General features: G+C 45.6%; 1 protein-coding gene across 4 annotated transcripts in view; it reads left to right on the plus strand.

Moving 5' to 3' along the window:
- The first annotated feature begins 1,032 nt into the window (after window positions 1-1,032).
- ENPP2 (ectonucleotide pyrophosphatase/phosphodiesterase 2) overlaps window positions 1,033-14,295 on the plus strand; it is a 107,235-nt gene continuing 93,972 nt past the window's right edge. For all 4 annotated transcript variants that reach the window (XM_044245042.1, XM_044245045.1, XM_044245043.1 and 1 more), the window contains exon 1: window positions 1,033-1,296. In XM_044245042.1, the coding sequence (XP_044100977.1) occupies window positions 1,048-1,296 (249 nt within the window). In that variant the 5' untranslated portion in view covers window positions 1,033-1,047. The remainder of the gene's footprint in view (window positions 1,297-14,295) is intronic.

The raw sequence follows: 14,295 nt of genomic DNA on the forward strand, positions 1-14,295 counted from the left end.
CATCCAGCATCACAGCTCTTCTCTGCACAATAAAATTGTGGGATCCCGACTCCTTGTTCAGGGCTCTGCTCACAATCCCACATCCCCATTCCCGTTCATCATCTAGAAGGACCCGGAAAAGAGAGGGGGAACAGGCTCTGATCATCACCAGTGATGGCCTCTGGTAGCAGCCTCAGGAACCCCTGGTTTGTACCCAGACCTCAAAGTGGCCGGGCTGGTCCCTTAGCCTCCTTTTAGCAGCTGCTAAAGGGGGTCAGGGGGAACCAGACAATTTAAAAAAAAATGTACTCAATAAATTTGAGACATCTGTGGGTATCATGATATGGATATGATATCACAGCTATTATACTAAAGCAATTTCCAACACTTTCGTAATTCAAAAATGAAAATAGTTGAGGCCACGACTACTTTATAGTACATGCTACAATTATGTGTTCCAGTGTGTGTGTTTGTGCCCTAACTGACCTCCGGCTCTGGGCCCCCCGCAGGGAGGCGGGTGCTTTGGGGAAGTGGCCAGGCCGCCACTTCCGAGGACGGAGATTTCACTTTCTGGTTGGGTGATTGGGGTAAAGACCTTATTTCTCTGGAGCTCCTGTTTCTCTCTGTGTGTAAAATGGCAGGCGTGGGAGAGCCTCCCCGGCATTGTTTGAGGCCAGATGACAGCAGGATTGTGAAAAGCGCTTTGTAAACCATAGCATGCTCTAAAGGAGAGGGGGGAAATGGTATTATTCCGGAGACCGTTAGAGGCGCTTCTCCAGCAAACCGCTCCCCCCCACCCAGGTTTCACCTGGAGAGGCTAATTCGGGGAACTCAGCAGCAGCACGGCAGGAAACTCGTGCAGCAAAATCCTTTTGGAAGCAGGGGGAGAATCCCACCGAACGAGATAGAACCGCAAATCAAACCTCGTGGAGACTCTCCTTGAAAGATTACGGGATGAAAAATTAACTTGGCACTGTTGGGGGCGGGAATGTGGACGGCTGCCCTGGATGCCCCCGTCTTCAGCCTCCGGACACTTTTCCTTCCCCAAAGCCATTTTAGTCAAAGGTCATGTGTGAGTCTTGTCAAAGGCCAGCTTCCAATGGAATCATTGTCCCCCGGGACAGCGGCCCCCTGACTACATCTGCATTGGAGAAATCCCAAAAGCAAACGGCCCAGTGCAAACAAGAGCAGCCCGGGGCAGCCGTCCCGGGGCAGAGCTCACAGGTCCGCCGGCCCCGCAGCAGAGGCCGCATCCGCAGCGCGGGGGCCCGGACCAGGCGCCCAGACGCCCGCAGCATGACCCGCCGCGCCGATCGGGTACGGTAGGCGCCCCACTCTCTCTCCCCGTCCTCCATTGCTGGGGCTCCCGAGTTCAAGCCGCTGTTCCGTCCGCCCGGGGAAACCTTGCAAAGGGCCTCCAGATTTGCCGGAAAACGGTCCCTGTTGGGCTGCGTTCCCGTGCACTCAGCTGGAGCAATTTCCAGGCGCGCAAGATGCAGAGCTTAACTCGTGTCGAGTTTTCGTGGCCAGGGAATGTTTGGGTTTGTAAGCACTGTGTATCTCGTTTCTGGAAAACGAGCCGGTGGAACTTGCGGAGAGGGGTCGTGGACGAGCCTCCGTTCACCCAAGTGCTCGAACCCGTGTCGGAGGGGAGCTCCCCGGGCCGCGGCCCGGCTCAGGGTGCTGTGAGCCGTGCGCTCCCGGGGCCGCGGGACGCTCCGCGTTTTGTTTATTACCTGTTGCACAAGGGCTTTGCAGGAAGGATGGGGATTTTTAAAGCCATCTGTTTCGGTAATGTTCTCTGGGATCCCACACTTGTGTCCAGAGGAAAGGGAATCATCTCGCAGCTGGAGGGAGCCCCTTCCGCAGGGCCGGGGCCCCTCCCGGGCTCCACAAAGGAAAGATTTGATTGGCGTGCACGCAGCCGGGCAAGCCAGTCTATGGGCCCTTTGAACTTAACGATTTGAACAGGTCTTTCAAAGGGATCCGGCTAATTTGGGATAGGAGTTGAGGGAGCCTGGGGTCTCCACGGAGCAGGCGTGCTTTTGATCCGGACTTGGCCATCTCCGAGGGCAGATAGAGCAGGTGGGCACAGCCGGTGTGCGGGCGTGAGCGCTGGGTCAAAGGGTTGCCTTCGCTGCCCTGCCACGCTCTGGTTTCATTTTAACAGGTTAAGCCCAGAACCATTTCTCCCTGATAAAGGGAATGAAAACAAAAGCCTTTCTCGCGCTCAGCAGGAGCTCAGCAGGACGGAGAGGGAAGCGGCGGTGGTGTTTGTTGGTGTGTTTATCGCCAGTGCCACAGAGGGGAGGAGGTTCTCCACTCTTCAGTCCCTTAGATGTTACTGGAACTTCTGCTCCTCGCCATCTCCATTTTGCCCTCCACCTTCCACACCAAACTTCTTGAGAGTGGGTGACACCGGCTGTCTCCACTCCCTCCCTGCCCAGTGACGGCTTTGCACCCTGTCAGCTGGCCCGCCTCTGGGATGGCTTTGAAGGGGCAAAGCTTGGGCAGGGCCACCCAAGACCTCTGTGAGCCCTAGAGCAAGTTCAGCTTTCTCCGGGCTTCTCTGTGTGGTTTTGAATGGTTGGTCGTCCTCTCCCCCACCCCCTCTCTATCTCATGACTCTGTCCTGGATCCCCTCTGACTTTCCGAGTGAAAACTGAAGACCTCAAAAAGTCTCCCCTTCAGCAGTGCTGGTGCACCCCTAGAATTCTTCATTCTCTTCCCCTTTCCTCCCTTGGGAAATCTCATTGGTTCCCAAGGCTGCAACCATTAGGTACAAACCTATGGCTTAGTCTGATCTTTCTCCTAAGTAGCAATCTTTTATAAGGAAGATCTTCACTTTGACGGGGGTGGGGGGTGGTGGGGGGTGGTGGTGTACTTGGTGTGTGGGGTTTCAGATCAAGGTGTTCTAAACTGAGTTTGTCTTCTCCCTCCTCCTTCTGGGCCTGTTCCTCCTCTTCCATTCGCCCCTACTCAAATGGGGCCTCCCAATCTCATCCTGAGGGACCGCCTCTGTTTCATTCAACCCGATCAGTCTCCGAGTCCCTACTGTACCAAGTCTCTCTTCTACCACATCATACAATTCACATCCGTCCCTGTGTCTCCATCTTACTGGGCCTTGTCTTAGTTGAAGTCAGTACCTCCCCGATTCCATCTGGGTTACAGTTTCCCGCTCCGGAGCCCATCCTACCTATCCTATCTTACCCACCACACTACGTCCAATGATCTTGCTACAATGTAAATATCATCATACTTTTTTGCAGTCTTCAGTAGGTTCCTCTTTTTTTCCTGTTGAGTCCGTGTGCACAGGTGTTTCCAGGCCTTGCCTTTTACCCTGCCCCACAATCTCATCTCTTATCCTTTACTTCCTCTCCACATTTTACGCACGTTGCTTGCAAACGTGCAAATTGGAAATTGCAAATTTCCTAAACTATTTAGGAAACATGACTTTTCCTCCTTGCCCTTCTCTTGGGTCTGTGTCTATATTTTTCCTTGAAGAATCAGCTGAGAGCAACTTTCTCTTGGAAACTACCCAGACCATCTGCTCCCCATCCTCCAGAATGGGTGAGATGGCCCTCCCATATTCTTCTAGATCTTACTTTAGTCCTTCTGTCAGTGCATTTACCAGTCCTCTTTCACGTATCTCTTTATCTGTCTGTTTCCTACCTGCCTGGGAACCCCTCAAGGGCAGGGATCAGAGCTTTTTGCCTTAGCGTCCTTGGAGCCGATAACCTAGACTCGACTGGGATGCTGAGTGAATTTGTTTCAATTCTGGGGCAGTTCTTTTCATGACTATTATGTTCAGGCCTTGAATAGGATGAGAGAGATACAATCTACAAATACAGTATGGTACAGGATGGAGAGCGAAGGTCAACTGTGATTATCAGGAAAAGGCATGGTCTTCACCTTTTTAACAAAGGAAGGGTTTAGACTTTCTGGGTATTTGAGATAATCCCTCAAGTCTCCCAGCTCACTCTCCAATCCACATCTCAACTTCTGAGTTTCTCTGATTACTCCCTGCATCTATCCTAACCTTGTTCAAGGTCGGGAAGAGCTGCAGGAAAACCCTTTTGCAGGTTTGCTTTGGCTTTGTGAAGGCGAATGAATCCTTTTCAGCTGGAACCTGGCATGGCAAGAGGGTCCTGAAGGCCAAGATGGGTGGGCTTCTAGGAGAGCCTTCTGTTAAGCTGCTTCCAAAGATGCAAGCTGGTATCTTCTGATACCAGGTCTGCAAGGCCTTGGGAGGGACCAGCAGATGAGTTAAGTGTGGCTCGAGTGTGGTAGAAGTTTGGAGAGACTAGAGAGCAGAAAATGCAGCTTTCTCTCTTTTCCAAAGAGCTTCTCTCTTTTCCAAAGAGAGAAATATGTGCGGCTGAACCTCTAGACAGAGGTGAGTGATGAATGGGTTCTATAAAGAATTACTGAAACTGCAAGTTGTTTTTGTTAGAACTGTGGTACTTTCGAGATCTGGATGGACCCGACTCTTCTTAGCAAAAATGACAAGATGCAGCACAGGCCACTTTCTGTAAACTCTAAGAAAGTTCTTGCAAGTCCACACTCTCGGATTCCTTTGAGTTGACATGAACCTCAGATTAAGAATCTCTAGTCAAGGGGCGCCTGGGTGGCTCAGTGGGTTAAGCCGCTGCCTTCGGCTCAGGTCGTGATCTCAGGGTCCTGGGATCGAGTCCCGCATTGGGCTCTCTGCTCAGCAGGGAGTCTGCTTCCTCCTCTCTCTCTCTGCCTGCCTCTCTGCCTACTTGTGATCTCTGTCTGTCAAATAAATAAATAAATAAAATCTTAAAAAAAAAAGAATCTCTAGTCAAGGGTTAACAAAAAAAAGCATCTCTACTCAAAGGGTTAATTCATTGGACAGATATTTGGGAGGGCAGGTGGTGATTAACATATATCCAATTAAGTATATTTTCTCTTTTGAGAGGATCCCAGTGTAATGTGTGGTGTTGAACCTGAGTCACAGGACCTGGGCTCACATTCCTGCGCTGGCACTCACTAGTTGTGAGACTTTCTCTCTGGATCATGGTCAATTTTGTATTAAGGAGGGATAATAGGTTTTGGAGATTTTTACTAAAATAAAGCACCTGGAATATGGCTATACCTAATGATCACCAATCAGTTCAAAACCTTGATCTCAGGAAGGGCCCAGATCTTACCTCTTCTTCTGGATTAGAAGGAGGCATGTGGGCTAAATGATGACCTGGTTGAGTGTGTTTGTTAAAGGCTACTGGATTAATAGGTTGATGTCTTTGCTGGTATGCTCTGGGCTCTGTCCTTACCCCTCTTTTATTCAATATCACTGACATCCATAAAGGCATAATACACTGATCACATTTGCTTAGAAAAAGGCATAAGGAGTAGGAGTCCAAAAACTAATAATCAGTTATGGTCTATTTTAGCTTTTTACATTGTGGGGATGTACGCAGAAATCGATATAAAATGTATTGTGCATGAGTCCTAAAAGTCAACTGCAAAGGATTGGGTGCATCTGTGTGAGAGGAAGAGGGGTGGGGGAGTGAAAAGTAGAGAGAGGAAGAGGAAGAGGGAGAATGAGAGGGGAAGAAAGGAGGGGCAGAGAGGCAGGGGGCAGGAAGAGACAGAGAGGGAAAGTTTAAGATAAAAGTCATGGCTTTGTGCAATTAAGGTTTAGGAATTTGACAACAGAATCAATAGTGAGATGTAGCCTCTAAAATAATGTTAGGTTTTATTTAAAAAGTTATAGTATATAGAACACGGAGGGTGATAGTCATTCTCCTTTGTATTGTGCAGACCATATCGGAACTATTGTTTCTAGTTCTGGTTGATACATATTAATCCATTAGCATTTTTTTTTATTTTTTATAAACATATATTTTTATCCCCAGGGGTACAGGTCTGTGACTTGCCAGGTTTACACACTTCACAGCACTCACCAAAGCACATACCCTCCCCAATGTCCATAACCCCACCCCCCCTTCTCCCAACCCTCCTCCCCCCAGTAACCCTCAGTTTGTTTTGTGAGATTAAGAGTCACTTATGGTTTGTCTCCCTCCCAATCCCATCTTGTTTCATTGATTCTTCTCCTACCCACTTAAGCCCCCATGTTGCATCACCACTTCCTCATCCATTAGCATTTTTAAAGCATTTATTATGCACCAATCATTGTACCAGATGCTGATGATAATGGTGCTAAAAAATACAGACTTGCTTTCATGGAGTTCAGAATATAGCAAAGGTACTAGAAGAATAAGCAGCTGATTCAAATCCAGTGTGATAATAGGGGAAACTTAGGTCCCTGTGGAACCACCTAACAAGGGATATTTAGTTCAGACTTGGTGGGATCAGGGTAGACTTTTTAGAGGAAGTGATGTTTAGGGTGAGTCGGGGTTCTCAAGGTGCAAGTGATGGAGGGAAACATAGGAGACGGTGCCTTCAGTAGGCGAACTGAGACAGGGGGAAGAGAGATAAGGGGATGAGAGAGAAGAGACAGAGGGGAGGGAGGGGCTGGGCCTTCCTGTAGCACAGCTGTAGTTGATCCCTGGGAGGGATTCATTAAGGGAATCATTAACACTGTGAGCAAGGCGCAGTCTCGATCAGTTTTAAGTTTCGGAAAAATCATTCAGGCCGCAGAATGGACAATGGGCTGGAGGGATGGTTGAGGAGGGGAGGTGTTGTGATACCATAAACTAGAGAGGATGATGGCCCCAACCCCATGGTAGAGAGAAGAGAACAAGAGTGGAACGATTCAGAAGCTCTCAAGGAGACATTAAGCAGAGTGACCACCTGCGGGAATGCTGTAAGAAGGTGGCCCAGGACCTCTGCCTGCCAAAGGGAAGACTTAGAGGGGTCTGATGTCTTTCCATCTTTCACTCTCATGTGGAAGGGTGATTAGCGTTGTGCTTGTGTCTCTGAGATGGCAGAGCTGGGCCAAATGGGTGGGAGATACAGGGAGATAAATTTCAGCTCCATACAAGGAGAAATTTTCTAACAGACCTCTTCCAAGGCAACAAGCATTTTGTCACCGAGGTATGTGAACAAAAATAAGCACGAGGTAACTATTCTTGTCAACTGTATTGTTAAGAGGAGGCCGGGCTGGGTGGGCACTGACATTTCTTTCCAACTCCGAGATTCCAGGGTTCTGTGTGTGAAGTTCCACTATCTCAGCCCGGCATTTAAGGGCCGGGGTGATCCGGGCCTTTGTGCGGCACCCGTAGGTCCTGGTTTCCCCAAGCAGTCCTAGTGCTGGCCTGCTGTCTCCTGGTAGCTCTTGAGAATTCCCACATTCACTGTCCAAGGGTCTTAGCTGGAACAATGAATTTTCTGACCATTCATCCCCCTGCTTTAATATTCCTGCCTAGTCCCCTGGCATCCTGTTAGAAACCCTAGAAACGAAGCATACTGAACTATTTGTTACTCTCCGAGGAGACTCGGCGTTTTGCTGTGTGTTTGTTTACTTTTGCCCTTTCCTATGTCAGGAACACCCCTCCTCTGCCCAACCTCTTTACCTCATTGAGAAGATACTTTTTTCTTCAAGGCTTGACCTAAATCAAATGCTGAGTCCTTCATCAAGGCTTCCTTTAGCATCCTAGGCTGAATTATAGTGTTGAGTACCTAATGATTTTTACACGTACTTGGGCTCCTTCTGTTATCCCCTAAAAGTCCAGTACTGACATCTATGAAACATCCAGTAACCCTGGGGTATGAACGGTGTTAGGTCTAAGGCAAGAACCTTTCAGAAGGAAATTTCCACTTGTTAAAAAAGTCCTATTTTCATTTTATAAGGGATACATGCATTTTGTAGGAAAAAGCTAAATAAGGAAATTATCCAGAAGAAACAAAAAATTGTCTACAGTCTCAGTACCTGGAGATAAGCATATGAACACATGGGTAAACACCCGCCTATGCTTTTATGCACATTTAGTCTTAAAATCCTGCGAATCCTTCCATAGCCTGTTTTTCACTTAATAATATACCAAGAGTATTATCCCAAGACACTATATATTTTTCAAAAACGTGATTTTTAATGGGTGCATTGTGTTCCATTCTGCTGTCTCATAACTTGTTGAAGAAACTCCTCTTGGTGGACATCAGGCTGTTTCTACTTTTTTGATAGCACAAATGATGTTATAATTACCCCCAAGACAGGTCCCCAGGCACCCACATATCTGTTCTATATGGGATGTTTATAATTTCTCTAATGACAAGATGGTTTATGACTAAAATAAGGATACTGAGTTGCTAAGAAAGTAAGAATTTTAAAAAAAAGTTTACTTTAATTTTTAAAAATTTTTATAAAGATTTACGTACTTATTTTAGAGATAGAGACAGAGAAAGCACAGGTACAGGGGGGAGGGGCAGAGGGAGAAGGAGAGAGAGAATCTCCAGCAGACTCCCCACAGTGGCCCACTGACATGGGACTTGATCTCATAAACCTGAGATCATGACCTTGAAATCATGAGCTGTGCCCACATCAAGAGTCAAGCACTCAACTGATGTAGCCACCCAGGCTCCCCTGATTTTACTTTAAAAAACTTCATTCCTATTCCATGCTATATAGATATATAATATATAAGGCATTTAAATTTATTTATTTATTTGTTTATTTTAAAGATTTTATTTATTTATTTATTTGTCAGAGAGAGAGAGAAGAGAGAGAGAGCACAGGCAGGCAGAATGGCAGGCAGAGGGAGAGAGAGAAGCAGGTTCCCCGCTGAGCAACAAGCCTGATGTGGGACTCGATCCCCAGGACCCTGGGATCATGACCTGAACTGAAGGCAGTGGCTTAACCAACTGACCCACCCTGGCATCCCAAGATTTTAAAATTTTTATGTGAGTATATATTTACTAATGTTTTAGAAAGATTTAATGAAAGCTTCTGATTTGGAGATGTGGTAACGGTTAGTAAGCTTGATGCAGAAGTGAGAGATAACCAATAAATACATTTTTTAAAGAACTGAGATGGAAATCTAAAAACTTCAACATCTCTGTGAGTATCAGTGTGACAAATTTTTATTTCTATGCTAAATATAAGGAAAAATGATAACATGTATGTTACAGGATAAAGATAATTCTCTAAAATGAAGGACACTACCTAATATTTTGTTCTCTAGGGAAGGTATATGGCCATGGCTTTAGATCCTTATTCTGAAGTAAATAATTTATCATCTTAGACACTCAGCAAACAGGTCTCCACTGTAGAGTGAAATGTGTTCATCTGAGAAGCAGGCCTTGATTAGGAAACACTGTGAATCGGTTTGGTACTTCTTAACAAAATAAATGAAAGATGTTTTCATGGGTTGAATTGTGTTTTTCCTTTACCTCCCATGTGAAATCCTAACCCTTGAGTACCTCAGAATTTGACCTTATTTGGAGGTGAGAAATGGCTCACATGATTATGGAGGCCAAAAGTCCCAAGGTCTGTTGTATGCAAGCTGGAGAATCAGGAAAACTGGTGGTGTAATTTAGTTTGAGTACAAAGAATGGGAGGCTGATGGTGTAAGTCCCAGTCTAAGTCCAAAGGTGTGAGAATCAGGGGCATAGATGCTTGAGGGCAGAAGAAGAAGATGGATGTCCCCGCTTAAGCAAAAAGGGCAAATGTGCCCTTCCTCCACCTTTTTATTCTATTCAGGACCTCAGTGGATTGGGTGATGCATTGGTGAGGGTGATCTTTATTTGATTCGACCTAAATGCTAATCTCTTCCAAAAACATCCTCATAGACATACCCAGAAATGTTTTACCAAGTATTGGGTCATCTCTTAGCCCAATCCAATTGTCACATAAGACTAATCATCACAGGGTCTTCACAGAGGTAATCAAAGTAAAGTGAGATCAACAGGGTGAATCCTAATCCAACAGGACTGGTGTCCTTACATAAAGGGGAAATTTGACACAGAGATACAAATAGAGAAGAGGAAGGGAAGAAACACAGGGAGAATATGGCCATCTATAAAGCCAAGAAGAGAGTCCTGGAACAGATCCCTCCCTCACAGCCCTTAGAGGGAACCCACCCTGCCCACACCTTGATTTTGGACTTCCAGCCTCCAGCACTGGGAGTTAATAAGTTTCCGTTACTCAAGCCATTTGGTATGTGATACTTTGTTATGGCTTAATACAGACTTAAATTAGTATAGATTTCATGAGCGCTTAATTCCTCGGCATGGTTTCAGCTAGTAACACTCATTATTATTATTTTGCTCTTCAGTCACTGTTATTTATTTATTTATTTCTGAGATTCTGCTGTTATTTGCAGGAATGATAGATGACAATGTATTGCTGTTCTTAGTTAGTGAAGCATTTCCATATTCACAATCTCCTTTGACCCTGACCAAAGCATGAGAGATGATAATTCTTATATCTCTGTTTTAGGAATAGGAATTGGAGGTTCAGAGAGATTCAAGGTTACACAGTTAGACGTGGTAGAGCTGAAACTCAAACATAGACCTTTTGATACTAAATACTAAATACTTCGTTACTTTCACCTTCATGGGCATGTCAAATACCATCTTTTGTCTTAAAGTTTGAAAAGACATGGGTTGTGGCATGCTGAGTCACATTTCTCTCTCTCTCTCCCTCTTTTTTATTTCTAAATCCCCTGAGAAAGATTTTATAATCCTACTTGTTGGAAGATATCTGATGCCTAAAGGCACCTACTTCTCCCACGTCTTCATTATCAAATATTTATCAGGACTTGAGGCGCCTGTGTTTATGCGTGCAGAATATTTCTCCTCCACTCAGAAGCTTTGTTTACTGACAAACCGGGCTTTCTCAGTGCACAGTTTGATTGCTGACAAATCCAGTTGCAAAATTTGGACATGTTGGATATAATTGGGTTTTTCCATCATTAATACCGCTCAGATATTAATTCAACAGAGTGTCGTGAGGGGTGCCTCAGAGTTTCCAGAAGCTGCTTGACTTTAATCAGCAGGAACAAATGCAAGATTATTGCACTTTTTCCTTGGGTGACCTAAGCTTGTTCTTGGCACCCGTGAGCTCAGAGCACTGGTTGTCTCATAGTGTTTCAGTGGCTTCTACCCAGGGGACTTATTAGTTTTGAACCTTGGGGATAATTCCATAAGAATGTAATTCTTTTCCTCCCTGAAGGAACAAAATGTTGCTTGTGTTGGGTTATTCTTGTTATGGGACAAGACCAGTGGCTTCCAAATTGTGGAATCATAGAGGTCTATAGGTAAGTTTGTCAGATTTGGGAAAAAACTAGCAAACCAAAACAGGCCACAATAACAACAGAAAACCCCAAGATTCTCTGGTTAAACTTCAATTTTAAATAATCAATGAATACCTTTTTACTGTGAACGTGTCCTCAATATTGCAAATACTAAAAGATGATGGTCTCCAGCAGCCCTACTTATAAAGTAACGTTAGGGGTAGAGGGTTGGTAATTTTTCAACATTTCAAAAAAGTCTATGAAAGTTATCCATTTACCCAAGTAAGGCTTCAGAAGTTCCTAACAATGTTAAATTTACTTGATTTTGAGGTTGGAATTTTTTTGACCCAAGTTGAAAGCACTGGTCATCTCATGCTGAAACCATAATTATACTATCTTTTGTGATGACTTGTTGTATGCTAGGGATCATGCAGAGCACATACATTATCTCGTGTAATCTTCAAAACCAGAGGCTGGCAAATTATAGCCCGTAGGCCAAATCTGGCTGCTGCCTCTTTGGTAAATAAAATTTTCTTGGGACACAGCCAAACCCCTTTGTTTCTGGAGAGTCTGTGTGTGCTTTCACGCTGTAAGAGCAAGTTGGGTACTTATGAGAAGGATCACTGCGTGGCCTGCAAGACTGAAGATATAATGATCTGGACTTTTATAGACAAAGATTGCCCGCACCTGCTCAAAACCACCCTTTGAAGGACTTACTGATATTCTCATTTTTAGAATGAGAAAAAATGAAGACCTCAAGGGTTTCAATAATTCGGCAAGGTCTCTTAGCTCTTAGGAGTGCCTTCGACGTGAAGCGATGGGGGCTTCTCACAGCTCTTCGAATTCGATCAAAGGTCTACTGAATTCCAAAACTTCTGTTCTTTGTACAGCTGATCCGAAGGCTGATTTTAGATTGTACCTGTCTTAAGTGGGCGTAACCATGCAGAATATGAGTTGTGATTTGATAACAATTAAAGGCCATCCATCTCTGAGACCAGGAAGATGGGATGGGTAGTGGTTCAAGCACTCAGGCTCTGTTTACACCCCTTCATTCTCTGTACCTCTGCTTCTGCCCTCGTAATTTACAGATGATAATAGTACCAAAGGTGTGATTGTTACCCCAGATTCAATGAGATGGTGTCTAAGAAGAAATTAGCAGAGTGCATGTAGTCCACACAACATCTGTTATTTTTAGTTCCAATGACTATTATTTCAAATTTGGGGTTAAAAAAGAGTTTGGGAAAGTTGGGAACATTTGCCATGGTTGGTGGACAGAACACCTCAACCAGGAAGTCTGCCTAGCATAGCTACCCCTGAGGGCTGGATAACAGTTAGGAAGGATGCTCTTCCAACTTCACTGGCACAGACGTCTTTGGTCTGAGCATGTCTTTTAGTTCTTGGCTGGCCATGTTTGCCTTGGGAAGGCGTGTAGTGAGATGTTACAGGATGTTCATCCCGAGTTCGCTGGATCCTAAACCCCTTATTACTATTACCCCCGATTATTTATAGTCTTACCATCCACTCCCAGTGGCTCTAAACTGACTAAAAATGTAGTCAGCCTGCCAGGGAATGACCTTCCTAAATAACACAAGACAAGCAATTTTCCCAAGAAACACCTCAATCTATAACTTGATCCTTAGGCAAAAACAAGGAAAAAAAAAAAAACAGTTTTTACCAGTATTCTCACCCTCCAAAGCAAATTTTCTGTGTGGAATCCCTAGGAATAAAATTTGTAGGTAGGATGTATTGAGCGTCTTAGAATAGCCTTGATCTGTCGAGGAGATGAGCAGATGAAGTTGTTCCCTGAGAGGGATGGGAGTCTCCAGCAGGCTTGAAAAGCCTGGAAAAATTTTTGATGCTGTGTACAAACACTTTGGCTAGTCAATTTGAAGTAACTGAAGACACGGCCGAGGCTCCTGGAAGCCTTGTTCCAGTGAAGAGGCGTACGTGTGTGCGGACATCAGCAACATGGGTCTGGAGTTTCCCCAGCCTGTCTTGGGTGTGTGGGGACAGGGACAAGAAAGTGGCCATATTTTCTAAGGTTGAGCCTTAGCGCTCCCCTGGGATCTAGAGAATTCTTGAGAACTCCAGCCTCGGGGACCAGGCTGGGGAAGGACAGAAGGAGAAGGTGCCAGCCAACCCTGCCGCCATTTCACAGAAAGAGGCAATGCTGAACATTGAACCTAGGTTCATGCCTGACTCTGAGAACTCTCTACTTTTCCCTAAATTATAACCAAAAGAATCATACTTGCTCTCAGAATGTTTCCATTTGTCTGTGTTGGACTGCCATGAAGCAGCTTGAACTGCATGAAGGAAATCATTCATTCACCCCGTGTGGTCATCGACGAGGGGTGGGCCACACGGCGCGTGGAAGCGCAAATCGCAGCTGTGAGCACCACGACCTCGGGTGCTGAGGAAAGCCTTGTCAGGCTGGAGCTGACGTGATGCTGCCAGTCGGCATGCCCTTCGAGTTCTTCACAATGCATCCTTGACTCCATAGGATCGGCCCTCATTAAAATGCAGGCCATGTGCCTCCCACTTGTGTGTTCCTTTCATTCCTAAACAAACACCAGTCTAATAAAGAGGCAAACGAGGCAATGCAGGACACAAGTCCGCCTGGGAATGCAGGTGTTTCCAAGACGTTAGGCTGTGTCTAGCCAGCTGCCGCTGCACCGTGAGCTCTAAAGGTCCCCCGGCACTCTGGGGTTCAAGGGTAGCATTGCCCGCCATGCTAATTACACACGGGGACCCACTGCCAAGCAAGGTTGTGTGGGAAGCCATCTCTCTATCTGTCTGGGGAATGTGGCCGGTCCAGAGGCAGGAGCTTCAGCTCGATGCTGGTGAACTTTCAAGAGGTGGTGGAGATGCAGTCCCCATCCTCAAGACACTTTTGGTTCAGGGAGAATTTTGGACAGAACGAACACAACAGAGAGGGCAAGGTGCTGTGGAGAGATCAGGGACTTGGAACCATTCAGACGAGGTGTAAATCCTTTCCCCACCACTTCCTGTGTAGCTGTTCTTGGTTCTTCGCTCATAAAATAGGATTCAATGATAGAAGGTCATGCGATCATATAAGGTCATTATATAGGACCTTCGCAGGTGGTTAATTATTATAATCATTGTTATATCTATTATTGTCATTATCAGAGTAGGCAGA

This window comes from Neovison vison, chromosome 4, assembly GCF_020171115.1.
Source record: "Neovison vison isolate M4711 chromosome 4, ASM_NN_V1, whole genome shotgun sequence".
NCBI classification, from domain to species: domain Eukaryota; kingdom Metazoa; phylum Chordata; class Mammalia; order Carnivora; family Mustelidae; genus Neogale; species Neogale vison.